The sequence below is a fragment of the Palaemon carinicauda genome, chromosome 4, assembly GCF_036898095.1.
Source record: "Palaemon carinicauda isolate YSFRI2023 chromosome 4, ASM3689809v2, whole genome shotgun sequence".
Lineage (NCBI taxonomy): Eukaryota > Metazoa > Arthropoda > Malacostraca > Decapoda > Palaemonidae > Palaemon > Palaemon carinicauda.
In genome coordinates, this window is record NC_090728.1 from 182,947,051 (window position 1) to 182,962,191 (window position 15,141).

Genomic DNA, 15,141 nt, shown 5'->3' on the forward strand with positions numbered 1-15,141 from the left:
ACATGTCAAAATCTGTGCTAAATGAAGCATGAAGTGAACTTGAGATTGACAATAAAACCAACAAAAACAAAATTAGCAGCTGGGATAATGAATTATCAAATGTATAAAATAGATTAGAAAGGAATATGCATCAATCAAGTAAAATAATACCTTAAATGCAAAATATATATCTATATCTAATTGAATAGGGCAAATGAAAAGATATTTGAATATCATATTTCAATGATGAGTAATAAGAAATAAAAAAAGATGGAAAAATGAAAACAAATCAAGCTACAACCCAAGAAGTTATGAGGCATTACAAAGATTGGCCTCACCTACGATAACTATTACTACTACAGTACTACTAGCACGTCGCATGCTGGATTTTGTGGCCTGACAGTGCTTTACTGTTACTGTTATTTAATTAGTCGTATTATTGTTACAGCTAGTTTAAAAAATGGGTAGAAAAGCTGGATATGATTCTAAGCCTAAGAAAGGTCCTGGAAGGAAATCACGGAAACAATCGGAGCCACTGTTTCCTGCAAGTAAGTTTTCTTGGTTTAATGTTTGGCTGCCACATTTGTCTTAGAGTAGGTAGTAGTAAAATGTGATTTCCCCACAATTGATACCGATATTTAGGCATTTGATCTTAGTTGCATAGATCTAACCTTAAACTAAACCTATAGGTTGAATGCTCACCCATATCTTACCAAGATTAAAGTAGCCACTGAACTATGAACTATTACAGTACATTAGTTCACCCCTTGCGCGAAGAAATTTGGTATTATTGTACTGTATTACACGGCAATGTAACCTAGGAAAAAAACTACTTTTTCTTATAGAAAAAATTACGCTCCGAAAATTACACTCGTTCCCGTCGCAAATGAATAGTTTCAGAAATATATATCTATCCTACGATAATGGGGGACCCCCAGTGGGAACTCGTGGTTTTGGGTGGGGAAAATATACTGGGGAAACGATATATAATCGTAAAACAAGCCTTTTCTTCTCTTTACATTACATTCTTGGATATATAATAAACGGAGGAAAACACAAAACAGTATAACTGGATAAACTTTGGAGGCGCCGTTGCAAAGGCTATGTCTCGTGTAAAAATACGGTAACCAGTACTGCCAACGTGTGATGTAGATCAAATGTTAGCGTATCATGCTAACATTAGCCGTGTTTTTCATTTAATTTTTCTCATTCTACTTGCTGGTGTGACGGTCTGAACGATCCCCCGGTCTCAGAATTCTCATTGACATTGTATAATGGTTCTTTTCTGCCATTAGCTCGCTTCGCTCACATGAAAATAAAACATCAAGCTCGTATGTACTGGCAAGCGGTAATGTTGAGCTGCGCACACTAACATTACCAACGTTAAATATAATGGTTATTGTTCCTCACTTACGATCACAGGAAAATAAAACATCAACCTCGTATGCACTGGCTAACGGTAATGTTCGCGCATGCGCAGATTATCAAGGAGAATTCTGAGACCGGGGGATCGTTCAGACCGTCACACCGGTTCTAGTCGCTCTTGTTCGTTCGTTTGTACATAGCAGGTTTCGTCCTTCTGCGCTAAAACCCCTCCTCCCTGCGCAGAGGCTTTATGATATTTCTCTACCAGGCGACCAACGTCAGATCCAGAGTCTTCTGAAGCTGTTGTTTATACAAGAGTGACAGAAGATACTTGTTCAACTTTTTTGATGGGTTCAGAGTGGTGAAAGAGTAAGGATTTGAAGACAGATTCTCTCGTAGGAGAGATCGTGAGAATCCTTTCCTAGTTTGTCAGCTGCTGGTAGACATATAAGCTCAGCATTGAAGAAAAAATTTTCATCAATGAGATCCTATAACTCCCTGGATAGGGGTAATCAAGGCAATTTTTAATCTCAGATCCTCTTCATTGCTGGCCAGGTACGGTGTCTGGACAAAAATGAAGATAGGCAGTATGATTCCCCACCAGAGAGGGGTGGACTCTCCCTATTTCAGTTGTATTTTTGCTTTGAGCTGTCCACTGCCTCCCAAGGTATTCACACAAGTGTTTATGTTTGTGTCAGCATTAGCTCATGCCAACGGAATTTGTCTGTTCCTGTAGGCTATCAGACAATTGGCTAATACTGGTAGACTTAGAGGCCTACCTTTCTCATCATCGGGAAGACTTATCTAATCTTTTTTTCACAATCTGGGGATTATTATTATTATAATAGAAGTCCAGGCTTTCTCTCAAGCAAAGAATGATATACCTGGGCATGGACATAGATACGGTAACAGGGAAAGTTTATCCATCCCAAGACAGAATAATCCAATCCAGGAAAGCAGGAGGTCTTTTCCTTCATTGACAAAATCAATTTCCCTCGTACTCTAGTTGAGTAGGACGTTGAATCCTCGCCTCCTTCACTGACTTGACATTCTACCCTGACTTCCCTGGACCGTGTAGCCAGTGTTAGTTCCCCTTCCATAACTTGGACCCATGCCCCAGAGGAGCTTTGTGAACGAAAGGATATTTCGGAAAAGTAGAATTCTCTCCAGTTTCCTAAGCAGGAGCCTTCTCATACTCCACCTCCACTAGTTAAACCTAGGGTCTCTTCACAAGAGTTAGAACCTTCCAAACAAGCAGTTGTTTCCTTAGAGGTTTTCCTACTTTGGGCCCGGGGAAGAATCTTTTTATATAAATATTTTAAGTGTCAGTAGACAAATCACTGGCCTTGGGGAGGCTCCTCATGCACTTGTCAGGAGACATACTTTCATAGATGGGTTTTTCCCAGAGGCTCACAGTTCCGGGCATAACCTTTATCTTTCTTGGTCTTAACAGGCACTTAACTCCTTACGACAAGAAAAGCAGGTGTCAGACTCAGACCACTAACTGAAAGCTGCGAGATCATTGAAATTGCTGCTACCTGCCCTTTTATGGCAATTTAAATTTTACTTACCGAAAGGAGCTTGTTCCAATCAAGATATGTATTGTACTCTATATCTATTAAAAGACAGTTAGGATTTTTAACTATCGAACGACCTGTTGTTTTAGAGACGATACGGAAATGTCTATAGGGGTTTATAAGTTGCTGGTCTGGGAACCAGATAATGACATAATGTGGTGTATGACTATATACTGCATCAGTTATTTTCAATGGCATTTATTGCATACTGTATAATAGAATTATATCAATGGAGTTTCATTCCCTTATTTTGAAACCCCAGCCATGTTTTATGGCGGAGGATGGAGGACTCTAGAGATGGTTCCCCAACCCTTTTTTCCCTTTAGCCCAAAATTCCTCGGAAGTACCTTAAGGCTAGACTAAAATTAATTCGTAGGAATTCATGCACTAACAGTATACTGCGGGACATAGCCTAATTTCTTAATGAGGGTAATTAATTTTGAAGGGTGACTGATTGTTAAGTATAATCTTTTAAAAAGTTCATAGGGATGATTTACTGCTTTCTTTTAGAATGAAAATTACTATTGTAAAATTTCGCAGGGGTATTGAAGGAAAATTTTTAATGGTCACTATTGTAATATGTTGGATTTTATGGGAATTGTTACAAAAATTCCGTTTAGTACTTGTTTATGACAGTCAATATAGCATCTACAAGCAGATGTCTAGCTTTGAGGATACCCATATGAATATCTGATTTTAATTAATCTTTTCCTAATTGGATGAAATCTCACTGTATGTAAGAATGAGGAGACCCTTGCATAAAAGATTGCAGAAGATTAGAAAGTACTGGAGACCTTCGTAAGGGAATTTCTTCAATGATGCCATTTTATATAACAATCTTATTTTATTTTATTTCCTTCCTGTACTTGACACGTATGTAGATGCAACAGTTCCTCCTTTACTTAAACCAGATGGCTCAGTCACTCACTGTCCAAAGGAAAAGGCAACCCTTTTGGCTGATGTTTTTGACAGTAAACAGAGTAATGAAAAACTTGAACTTCCTCATTCCTGTTTTCCTGAGGCTAAACTAACTAGTTTAGCTTTTCGATCTCGTGAGATTAAAGCTCTGTTGATGGACCTTGATGCTTATGGAGGTGTAGACCCAAATGGTATTTTTCCTTTGTTTTTTATAAAGACAGCAGATTTCTTAGCTCCAAAGTTATCTGTTATTTTGCGCAAGTTAGCAAGAAGAGGAGCTTTTAGCACTTGTTGGAGAATTGGTAATGTTACTCCTCTATGTAAATGTGTTTGTGGTAGCTCAAGTCCCACTGATTACCGCCCAATTTCCATAACTCCCATATTATCTAAAGTTTTTGAACGTCTTCTGGCAAAACGTCTCAATAGGTTTGCTGAAGGTAATCATCTATTCCCTAGTTTGCAATTTGGTTTTCGTAAAGGCCTTGGAGCATGTGATGCCCTTCTTACAATCTCCAATGCAGTACAGAAATCCCTTGATTGTGGTCGGGAAGTTCGTATGATTGGCCTTGATTTTAGTGCTGCCTTTGACCGTGTTAATCATGAGGCCCTTGTTTTCAAACTGAAACAGTTGGGAGTGGGTGGGTCGTTTCTTAGCATTATTATTGATTTTTTAAGTAGTAGATCTCAAAGAGTAGTTGTTGATGGGCACCATAGTGAGTATAGGAATGTGATATCCGGTGTTCCACAGGGTAGTGTTCTTGGCCCATTACTTTTCATACTATATACACATGACATGTGGTTTGGCCTAGAAAATAAGCTTGTTGCATATGCAGATGATGCTACTCTCTTTGCATCAATTCCATCCCCTGAATGTAGATCTAGGGTTGGTGAATCCCTTAATAGAGATTTAGCTAAAATTAGTGCATGGTGCAAATTATGGGGTATGAAGTTGAATCCTAACAAAACTCAAAGTATGATTGTAAGTAGGTCAAGGACGGTGGCTCCTCAACATCCGGATCTCAGTATTGATAATGTTTCTTTAAATTTGTATGACTCTTTCAAAATTTTAGGTGTGTTTCTCGATAGCAAATTTACTTTTGAGAAACATATAAGGTCTGTGTCTTCTTCAATTGCACAAAAAATTGGCTTATTGAGAAAGTCTTTTAAGATATTCGGTGATCAATCTATTCTGAAGAAGTGTTTTAATTCTTTTATTTTACCTTGTTTTGAGTATTGTTCTCCTGTCTGGTCTTCAGCTGCTGATTCTCATCTTAATTTGTTGGACAGAAACTTACGGTCTATTAAATTTCTTATTCCTGATCTAGATATTAATCTCTGGCACCGTCGTTCAATTAGTTCATTATGCATGTTACATAAGATTTTTCATAACTCTGACCATCCTTTACATTCAGATCTCCCTGGACAATTCTATCCTGTTCGTAATACTAGGCAGGCAGTTAATTCTAATAGCCAGGCCTTTTCCATCATAAGACTCAATACTACGCAGTACACTAGAAGTTTTATTCCAGCTGTTACCAAGTTGTGGAATGATCTTCCTAATCGGGTTGTTGAATCAGTAGAACTTCAAAAGTTCAAAGTTGGAGCAAATGCTTTTTTGTTGACCAGGCGGACATGAGTCTTTTTATAGTTTATATATGACATATTTGTTTTTGACGTTGTTAATAGTTTATATATGACATATCTGTTATGACGTTGTTACTTTTTTTAGAATGATTTATTGTTAATATGTTCTCTTCAGTTATTTGTTTCCTTATTTCCTTTCCTCACTGGGCTATATTTCCCTGTTGGAGCCCCTGGGCTTATAGCATCTTGCTTTTCCAATTGGGGTTGTAGCTTGGATAGTAATAATAATAATAATAATAATCTAGGTGACATTGTTGTTGGTTGATGAATTAATTGATTTGGTTTTAAGCCAGGAGTACTGTACAATAGTTGTTGATAATTATCCTATGTGATATTAAACCTTATATTCTTTCCAGGTGGAGAGGAAGAGCCTAAGAAGCTGAGTCGAAATCAACGTTTAAGGGCCAAAAAACGCACACTGAAAGCAAGCAAAAGTGAAGAACGTCCGGCAAAACTACAGAAAAAGAACCATAAATTGAAGAATGGAGGTACAGTACAGCTTTACTGCATATATTTGGTTTTTAGTCAGCTACTGATTTCTAAAGAGCTAAATGTTGAAATAATGGGCTCAGTAACTTGAAATGGATTGGGGTTCAGGCTTTTCCAAAGTACATTAGAGTATTGGGGTTTTGCTTTGGCCTAAATATCTTTATAACTGTTCAATTCGTTGAAAATTCATACATACTTAGATAATTATTAGTATGTATTGTAGTTGATTTACTGGCAGTGCTTTCTTGTAATTTCTTAGAATAATTTTTTTTTATTTGTTTTCCGTCAGTTTTATCAATTATGAATGTAGTTTTGTCAAGTGTAGGATTTATATTTTCAATATTGTTTGTCAAATTGTATCTGACCTTTATTATAAGAAGAGCCAATTTAAAAGTCTTTATGATGTAGTTGTGCAATTATTTTCATCCACCTTTCAGAAGATGTTGATGGCTCTAATAGCGATCAGGGTTTTGACAGTGATGATGAAAATCAGGTGACCTCTACTGTAGAAGACATGGATTTACCCCCTACAAAGAAATCCAACATGAATATTTTTGGTGATAGTGATCAAGAGGAGGAAAGTGATGACGATGAAACGGATGATTACGGGGTTGATAGCGGCAGTGATGATGATGTAGCGGACGGTGATGATATCGTTAAACAATCAAAGAAATTGGAGAAGAAGAAAAAAGCTGAAGAGTGAGTTAATGACTGTATCCTATTTGTTGCAGTATTATTTTTTTGTTGTCATGTGTTTTATATTAAAGGGCTTAGAAATTAATTGCACTTGGATATTTAACTAATTGTACTCTCATATTTAAGTTAATAATTTTCTTAATGGATCTTTTGTAAAAATAATAGTATTAGTTTTGTCGTTTAAGTTTTGTTCAGCAAAGTGAAACTTTTGATTTCAGGAAAGATGAAGAGGCTTATATGGAAGAGACAGCGGGCAAAATAGGTGTTGATATTCCTAGCCTTGAAGAGGTAGAAGAAGAACTGAAGGGCGACAAAGTTGATTTACCTACAGTTCATTCTCGCATCAAGGATACTGCATACGTACTTGCTGACTTTAGGTTAGAATGTTGTACTGTACCTAGGATGGAGTTAACTTGTGGACATTTTGACATTTGTTGTTTACTCAATTAAGGCAGTATACTTATTGCTTTTCTTATACAAATTGTCTCTTAATAGATTGTTCTAACAATATGTTTCATCTTTCAGCAAAAGACGTGACTCCAACCGTAGCCGTTCTGAATATATGTCCATATTCTTGAAAGATCTGTGCATGTATTACTCTTATAATGAGTTCTTGATGGAAAAGTTGAGTGAACTTTTCAGTCCCTCCGAACTCTTAGAGTATATCGAAGCAAGTGAACTTCCAAGACCTATTACTATACGTACGAGCACGTTAAAGGTATGTAAATGCTGTCTTTGCAAGTTGTTCCATAGGAACTTGTAAAATGAAATGACTATAAATTCTGGGAAATGTCTTTCCAGTATGCACAATCATCTGATATGTACTTAACCATTTGTAATACTTTTAAAAGTATTGCTCATAAACTGCAGTCCAGTGAAGATTTTTGTGCTGGTACATATTATCTTTATGTCTTGAATGCATCATTTAATGTGTGGGAATGAGCTGGTATATGTTTAAGTTGGACACATGCAGGTAAGGTTTAGTACTATTATATTTAAAGTGTTACCACACTGTTGTTGAGGACAATGGTGAAGTCTGGAGTTATGAACACTGAACATTTATTGTGCAATGTATACACAGAAAATTTTCATTAAATTTAAATACTGTAAAATGTTTCCTTTCATAGGTTATAGCTCCAGAGGACAAGCGTAATTAACACACTTTACTATCATATTTCAGTTTATAAATTGTGGATATAGGTTCCATTTCAGAAAATTTGCACATAAGTTGTTTTATACTCCAACATAGCTGGCTTATCAGCTGTTTATTAAACCACATTACTGTATATACACTTTCTCTTATGTATTCAGCATTGATTTTTGCATTTTTCAGATAGATGCCCTTTTGTTCTAATAACTTGTTTAATCAATCTATGCCACCCTTTCTAGGTCTCTTTCTCCTCTACACACTTCAAAAGCATACACACTTCACCAATGTTTCATTAGTCTGTAAACGTCAATTATTTCCCATTCTACTCAGGGCCCATTTTCTTATCCCATGACTAATCACCTACATTTTCTGTCCTTTTTCTAACTTGTAGTATTGTTCCATCCATAAAGATATTAACTAAAGTGTCTTCAGAGACATGATGCACTTATGCTTAGACCCAGGTTTTCCTGAAACCAGTCACTTTTGTGTCATCATGTTACACCCTTCATGGAAAGTTTTGCCCTGCATTTGCTCTTAATTTATTATGTCCACCATATATCCTCAACCGTTTCCCCCAACATTGCATCTCTATCAATTTTATCTATGGTTTTTATCAACTTCTACATTCAAACTTCTAATGTAAATGATTTATAACAAACACTATGAAATATTCAGTGATTTTTTTTTATTATTACAGTAGTCTTATCATCTATCTTTATCAAAATCTAACCATAAATATTTCTTTGGCATGCTGAATAATGTTTTGGCCCTATATTAATAGTCATCAATTTCTTCAGAATTTCCCCCTTATTCAAACATGCCTTACCTAGTGGCGTCAAACACTTAAATCATATTGTCACCATCATGGAATAGCATCTTTCTTGTAATCCCCTTCAACTGGTATTTTTCCATTCTTCAACCTCTTCATTGCCATCCTTATAAATTAAAAAATTGTCATAAGCTTTCTCAACCTTACCGTAACCCTTTGCCATCTTGTGTTATTTTGCTGTACCTCTTATATCCTTCTCATTAGCAAATCTTTAAAATACTCATGTCATCAACCCAGGGCTGCATTTAATGCAAATATCTTTCCATTTGCATATTTTACCGTAGGTTCAATTTGTTCATTAACTTTTCTCCCTCCTTACTTCTAGATCAACTCATAACTCTAAAAGTTTTGTCTTTTCTATCTCAATCGCGTCTAGATCTCTTTTCATCCTTCTGTATGACTGCACAAATAGTTAAATCTGTAATGATGACTATTTGGAGGTTTGCTCTGGTTATTTCATTATAAAGATTTGTAACTTGTTTTTGAAATATTACAGACTAGACGGAAAACTCTTGCAGCTGCACTCATAGCACGGGGTATTGATGTAGATGTCATTGCTTGGTCCAAAGTAGGATTGGTGGTCTTGCGCACAGCTACTAATGCCACGCTTGGAGCAACAACTGAGTATCTTGCTGGCCATTACATGATACAGGTAATTATAGTGGGCTTTTAAGTCATTAGTGACTAGTTTAGATTTTTGTGTGATAAATGTGGAATTCTGTTTATTTTAAAGTTAATGTTTGTGCTGCCTATATTTAAAGGTGAAAATTGATGTACGGTATTTTGAATCATTTAACTTTTCAAAGTATGTCTGCTTAAGTACAATAATACTTTGGACTGCTAAGTATCATTTGTGTGAACTTTATTTTTCTAAGTAATGGCATGTATAAGTGTAAGAATACTTATCAACTCATTCAAATGCTTACAGGGTGCTGCTAGTTTTCTTCCTGTCATGGCATTAGCTCCAAAGGAAGGAGAGAAAGTTCTGGATATGTGCGCTGCTCCTGGTGGAAAGACTACTCACATAGGTATCATCTGTAAACTTTTGTATCCTTAAGATGTTTAATAAATTTGGATTTTGTGAAGATAATGTATCTCAGAAAGAATTTGCGGATTTTAAGATATCTTATGTTCTTTATTCATTACATCTCGTCTATAGTTTATTCATTTAATTTTTCCTTTTCCCACTGGGCTATTTTTCCCAGTTGGATCCCTTCGGCTCATACCATCCTGCTTTTCCAACTAGTGTTGTAGCTTAGCTGGTGATAATATTGATAATATATAAAGTTCGGAAAGATGAAATTTACAGTGTTAATGCTTTCATTTTTCTTTTCAGCTGCCATCATGCGTAATTCTGGAATGCTCGTATGCAATGACTTACACAGAGATCGTGTGAAGGCCCTTGTCGGTAATTTGCATAGAATGGGCATTACGAATGCCACTATCACATGCAAAGATGGGAGAACTTTTCCCAAGGTATGAACATTAATTTTTTTTGTCTTAGCAGTACACTGTATTCTGTATTACGTTTATTGAAAGTGTTATTGTCATTGGTATCATTTTGATAGGTTAAATATAGATTTGGCTGTGCTCAATTTGAATTTAATATTGGTAGTACTCTATATGGAGGAGTTAATTCAATGTAACTGCAATATTGAATTATTTATTAAATGATTTCTTACCTATTGATATAAATAACCAGATCATATGACAGGATTTTCTGCTCATTAAAGTTCATATCTTATTCATTTCTAATGATATTTTGCTCAAACAGATTATTTTAGGTATGTTTTTATTCTTTAATCTTACAATTGAAGCATAGGATTTGTGGACTTAAAATTTATATCATAGTCTTCCCAGCCATGAAATTAATACCTACTTTGATGTGCAGAATGTCTGACACAGATATGTTTTATATTTTGTGTACAGAGTGCATTCAGTTGATAATGATGCCTTATAGAAACTTTATTGTTTACAGTATTTTCAACAAAATACTGATGGTAACGGAAAGCATAAATCAGAAAACCAAAATGTTACTTAATCTATAGAATCACTCCTTATAAGCTCTCTTAGAATGATCCAAAGCTGAAGTCAATAGTTCCACCTGTTAACAGTCAGTCATTGCCTTGGCTGATTAGTTATGCAACTTGGGCCATAAAGCCAAGTGAGTGAACCTGTCTTGTTATTCAATCACTTTTTCATATATAATTTCCTTAGGGTAACTGGAAAATTTAATGTTTACCTCTAATATAAGAATAGAAATACTGTACAAAGCAAATTTTAAGAGGAATTATCACCTGTCAGAAAGCTTATTGGTTTCTTTTTTATTATAGCTAGAGTGTAAATGGAATAATGATTTTCTTTTAACAATAGTCGCATTCCTTGATAGAAAATCATTGTTTACAAGGCATCATTTTCATTAGAGAAAGAGAATAAGGTTAGAAATTGAGCTTTACATTCTATGAGGGGAATATCACTTCCATGCTGAATGCATATTGGTTTCAGATTATGATTACACTACTTGCTACCTTAGCAGAAAAGTAATTGGACAATCATCATGGAGTTTATAATGTATACATATGAAAGCTTATCATCCTATTGAAATATCCATTGTTGTATGATTAAATTGAGATATTTGGGTAATATTCCATAATTTTCTTATATTTGAATCTCTATTTGGTGGATAATGTGGGAGGGTGGGCTGTGACACCCTAGCAGTACCAGCTGAACTCGGTTGAGTCCCTTGTTAGGCTGGTAGGAACGTAGAGAGTAGAGGTCCCCTTTTTGTTTTTGTTTCTTTGTTGATGTCGGCTACCCCCCAAAATTGGGGGAAGTGCCTTGGTATATGTATGTATGTATGTATTAAATGAAGATAATTATTTATTTTTCATGAGGTATCTTGGTGATCATATATGGATTAAATGGAGAGTAAGTAAATTTGTATGTTATAAAAAATGAGCTTTATACATTATAAGAAAAATGCTCCTGTCTTTTTTTCTCATCAGATGATGCCCCTTTTCTTTGACCGAGTTCTTCTGGATGCACCATGTTCCGGCTCAGGAGTCATCAGCAAAGATCAAAGTGTCAAGACAAGAAAAGATCTCAAAGACATCCAGAGGTGCGCTCATTTGCAGAAGGAGCTGCTCCTTGCTGCCATTGATTCCACTCATAAGTTCGACGGTCAAAGTGGTTACATCGTGTACTCAACTTGTTCGATTTTGGTAAGTTAGAACACCTTCATGTTAGATATTACTATGAATGTTTCATAATTAAACTAAATTGTTTGTAATGTACTACATGTATTAAACAGTGAAATTCACTGTGTGCCCATTTTTTAAGTTTTAGTATGTTTCTGCATGATAACATCAATCTTTTGCTATAGTTTTGAATGTGTCCATTTTATTGGCTGTCTGCTAAAGAAGGTGATGAATGCAAGAGTTGATGGGAGAAGTACAAGAGGAAGGCCAAGGTTTGTATGGATGGATGGAGTGAAGGAAGCTCTGGGTGATAGGAGGATAGGTGTGAGAGAGGAAAGAGAGGATGCTAGAAATAGGAATGAATGGCGAGTGATTGTGACGCAGTTCCGGTAGGCCCTGCTGCTTCCTCCGGGGCCTTGGATGACTGCGGAGGTAGCAGCAGTAGAGGATTCAGTATTATGAAGCTTCATCTGTGGTGGATAACGGGGGAGGGTGGGCTGTGGCACCCTAGCAGTGCCAACCAAACTCGGTTGAGTCCCTTGCCAGGCTGGGAGGAACGTAGAGAGGAGAGGTCCCCTTTTTTGTTTCATTTGTTTGATGTCGGCTACCCCCCAAAATTGGGGGAAGTGCCTTAGTATATGTATGTATATAGTAATGTATACTGTAGACTACTTTCTTTCCCTTGGGCCTGGTATTAAGCGTGCATTACACAATAGCAGAGTACAGTTCGTCAACAGATGAAAGTAACCATTAGATATTCTATGGGGGTAAAACCCTTCAACTAAGGGGTGCTCTCTTGCTCACTCCTTATAGACACTTAAACTATTGGTAGTTGGATGTTGGAAACTCTCTCATTGTACTTATAATTTTCTACACTTTGTTAAACTCATCATGAGGTTTTGTATTAATGGTTGTTACAGGTTGAACACAGGCTTTTGTTTGCAGGAATGTGATTAAGTAGGAATGATTGAGTTGTTTACATAATATAAACATTGCCATTGTTATACAGTATTACTTTAGATGTATGAAAACAGGTTTTTTTTTGTTACATCGATTGAATTTGATGTGTTGGTTTTTAATTTTTTTATGACCTTAGGCACTATATAAGCTCCTTTGCTAAAACAGGATTTACACAAGTAACTGCAATAGTTCTAGATGGAAATAATAATTAAATTTTTCTTCGGTTTGCCATTCACTTACTCGCTCACTCTCTGAGCTTTTTGAACTTCATAGAGAATTATGAGTCTCCCATGAGATCCCCAAGGATTTTTGCAGTTTCATAATGTTTTTAAGGGACCAATGTCAATTTGAATTACAGTAGCTACTTTCTGACATGCATAGGTTGTACATACCAATCTACTTTTGACAATAATTGGGCGATACGAAGTCAATGGACAAATTCCTCATAAGGCTAAATTAAAAAAGGATATTTGTTTTATGATATTTTTTATTGTATCCTACATCAACAGATTGATGAAAATGAAAGTGTCATCGAGTATGCGCTTCAGAAGAGGCATGTAAAGTTGGTTCCAACAGGCCTGGACATCGGGAAGCCCGGATTTGTTAATCACAGAGAAAAAAGGTACTTTATACTTGTTGTGTTTTGCTTGAAACTCGAAAGTTAAGTGGATATTGTCATCAGGTTGTGTTAAATGTTTATTATTTAATGAAATTTAATTGTTCATGGCTATATAATAACCAAAGTACAAAGATACTTCTTCTGTTTATTAATAGGATTTATTTGATTTGCAGATTTAACCCTTCGATGAATCTTTGTAAAAGATTATACCCCCACACATACAATGTTGACGGATTTTTTGTCGCAAAATTGAAGAAAATTGCGAATGGTGTCAAAAGTGCTGCAACTGAAAATACTGAGGGTGGAGCTTCATGAATTTCAAAACTTTCTTTTATATGAAGACTATTTATTTTTGAGAAAAGTAAAAATCCTGAATTGGGCAGGTAAAATTCCATGTGTAGTTATCTAACTGTATTTACCAGACTATGAATTAATCTATTTTCAAAGGTTGAATTGTTTGTGAATCAAACAAGTGTTATATTTAAACTTTTTACCTGGTCAAAATTATTATTATTGCTTAGCTAATTTTTATTGCGAAGATAGTTATCACTAGACAAAACTTGAAATCCTAAACTCTATAAGCATATTTCAGGATGATTTAGTACAAATATTTTGGATGTTAATATGATAATAATGGATATAAATTAAATTTTAGTGGTATGTTTGGGAGGTATATGGAATTCGATAAATTTGTTTGTAAGAAACCCTTATCATGTGTCTTAATGTTTGACTATTCATCTCATGGTAAACAATATTATATGCTCTCATGAGTAAGCATTTTATGAAGAAAATGGAAGCTGTATTAAACATTTCAATGGATGTAAGAACTGGAGTTTTAGGTAGATACTATTGTTGCATAATGATTAAGAACTTTATTCAAACTATCAGTAATTGTTTGTTGCGTGATATTGTGATACTTGTAGAATCCTGTGAATAAGGAACTTCGGTTGTAAACTTCAGGAGGTTTATTGAATTATAGGTCTATAATTTTCATTCATTTATCACCACTTTTAGTGCTGAATAGCCTTCCAAGCCCTAGTAGTGGGCCATAATGTTAAATTTATAAATCTAATTCAATCCAAAATATCTACAAGTTAGAATACATGAAATGAAAGTACTGTTTTTTATGTCTAGAAAGTTATGCATATAATTTTTGTACAGTATTATATGTAGTAAAATACCGTATTTTGATTTAGTTATGTTTCTCCTTAACCGTCTGATGTGATGAAAATTTATCGCATTGCAGCACTATGCAATATGTGGTTTCTTGTTGGCCTTATATAACTGTAAATCAGTTATTTCTTTTTTTTTCACCGCACATTTTACTTTTACTACAAGATTCTTTATTCTAGTAATTATAAAGTCTTTGTTTATGTTTTTATTTGTTTCATACCTTTAATCTCATCTGGGGTGAAATTACCTCTGGATGCTCATTATGTAGGTGATATTGAGTAGTTTTGCTTTTAACTTTAAATATACCCAACCAACTTGCTTAGATTTTCACTCTTATTTAAAAGAAAATCATATTTTGAACCTTATGAGTCAAGCAGTATGACCTGTGCTTGTTAAACTACTATTTAACAAAAACAATGATATTCAACAACTAATGCAAACATCTCTGATAAAAAAAAGAACATTGTATTTGCAATCATTATTGTTATTGCTACTTTGGCTATCTTGACTTATTAGTTGATATATTGCCACCTTTTTAATAATAA

General features: G+C 35.2%; 1 protein-coding gene across 1 annotated transcript; it reads left to right on the top strand.

Moving 5' to 3' along the window:
- The first annotated feature begins 329 nt into the window (after nucleotides 1-329).
- LOC137640262 (28S rRNA (cytosine-C(5))-methyltransferase) lies at nucleotides 330-14,614 on the top strand. The gene is made up of 11 exons (XM_068372856.1): nucleotides 330-527; nucleotides 5,840-5,971; nucleotides 6,410-6,671; nucleotides 6,887-7,045; nucleotides 7,194-7,386; nucleotides 9,144-9,299; nucleotides 9,576-9,675; nucleotides 9,984-10,123; nucleotides 11,653-11,868; nucleotides 13,314-13,426; nucleotides 13,597-14,614. Exons 1-11 carry the CDS (start codon nucleotides 440-442, stop codon nucleotides 13,736-13,738), a joined length of 1,701 nt encoding a protein of 566 aa, XP_068228957.1. The 5' UTR covers nucleotides 330-439; the 3' UTR covers nucleotides 13,739-14,614.
- The last annotated feature ends 527 nt before the right edge of the window (nucleotides 14,615-15,141 follow it).

Bases quoted from the DNA above. Each gene is read 5' to 3' on its own strand.
- LOC137640262 (XM_068372856.1), top strand. From the start codon at position 440: ATGGGTAGAAAAGCTGGATATGATTCTAAGCCTAAGAAAGGTCCTGGA. The intron at 528-5,839 runs GTAAGTTTTCTT...TATTCTTTCCAG, and splicing joins GGAGCCACTGTTTCCTGCAA to GTGGAGAGGAAGAGCCTAAG. The intron at 7,046-7,193 runs GTTAGAATGTTG...TTCATCTTTCAG, and splicing joins TACGTACTTGCTGACTTTAG to CAAAAGACGTGACTCCAACC.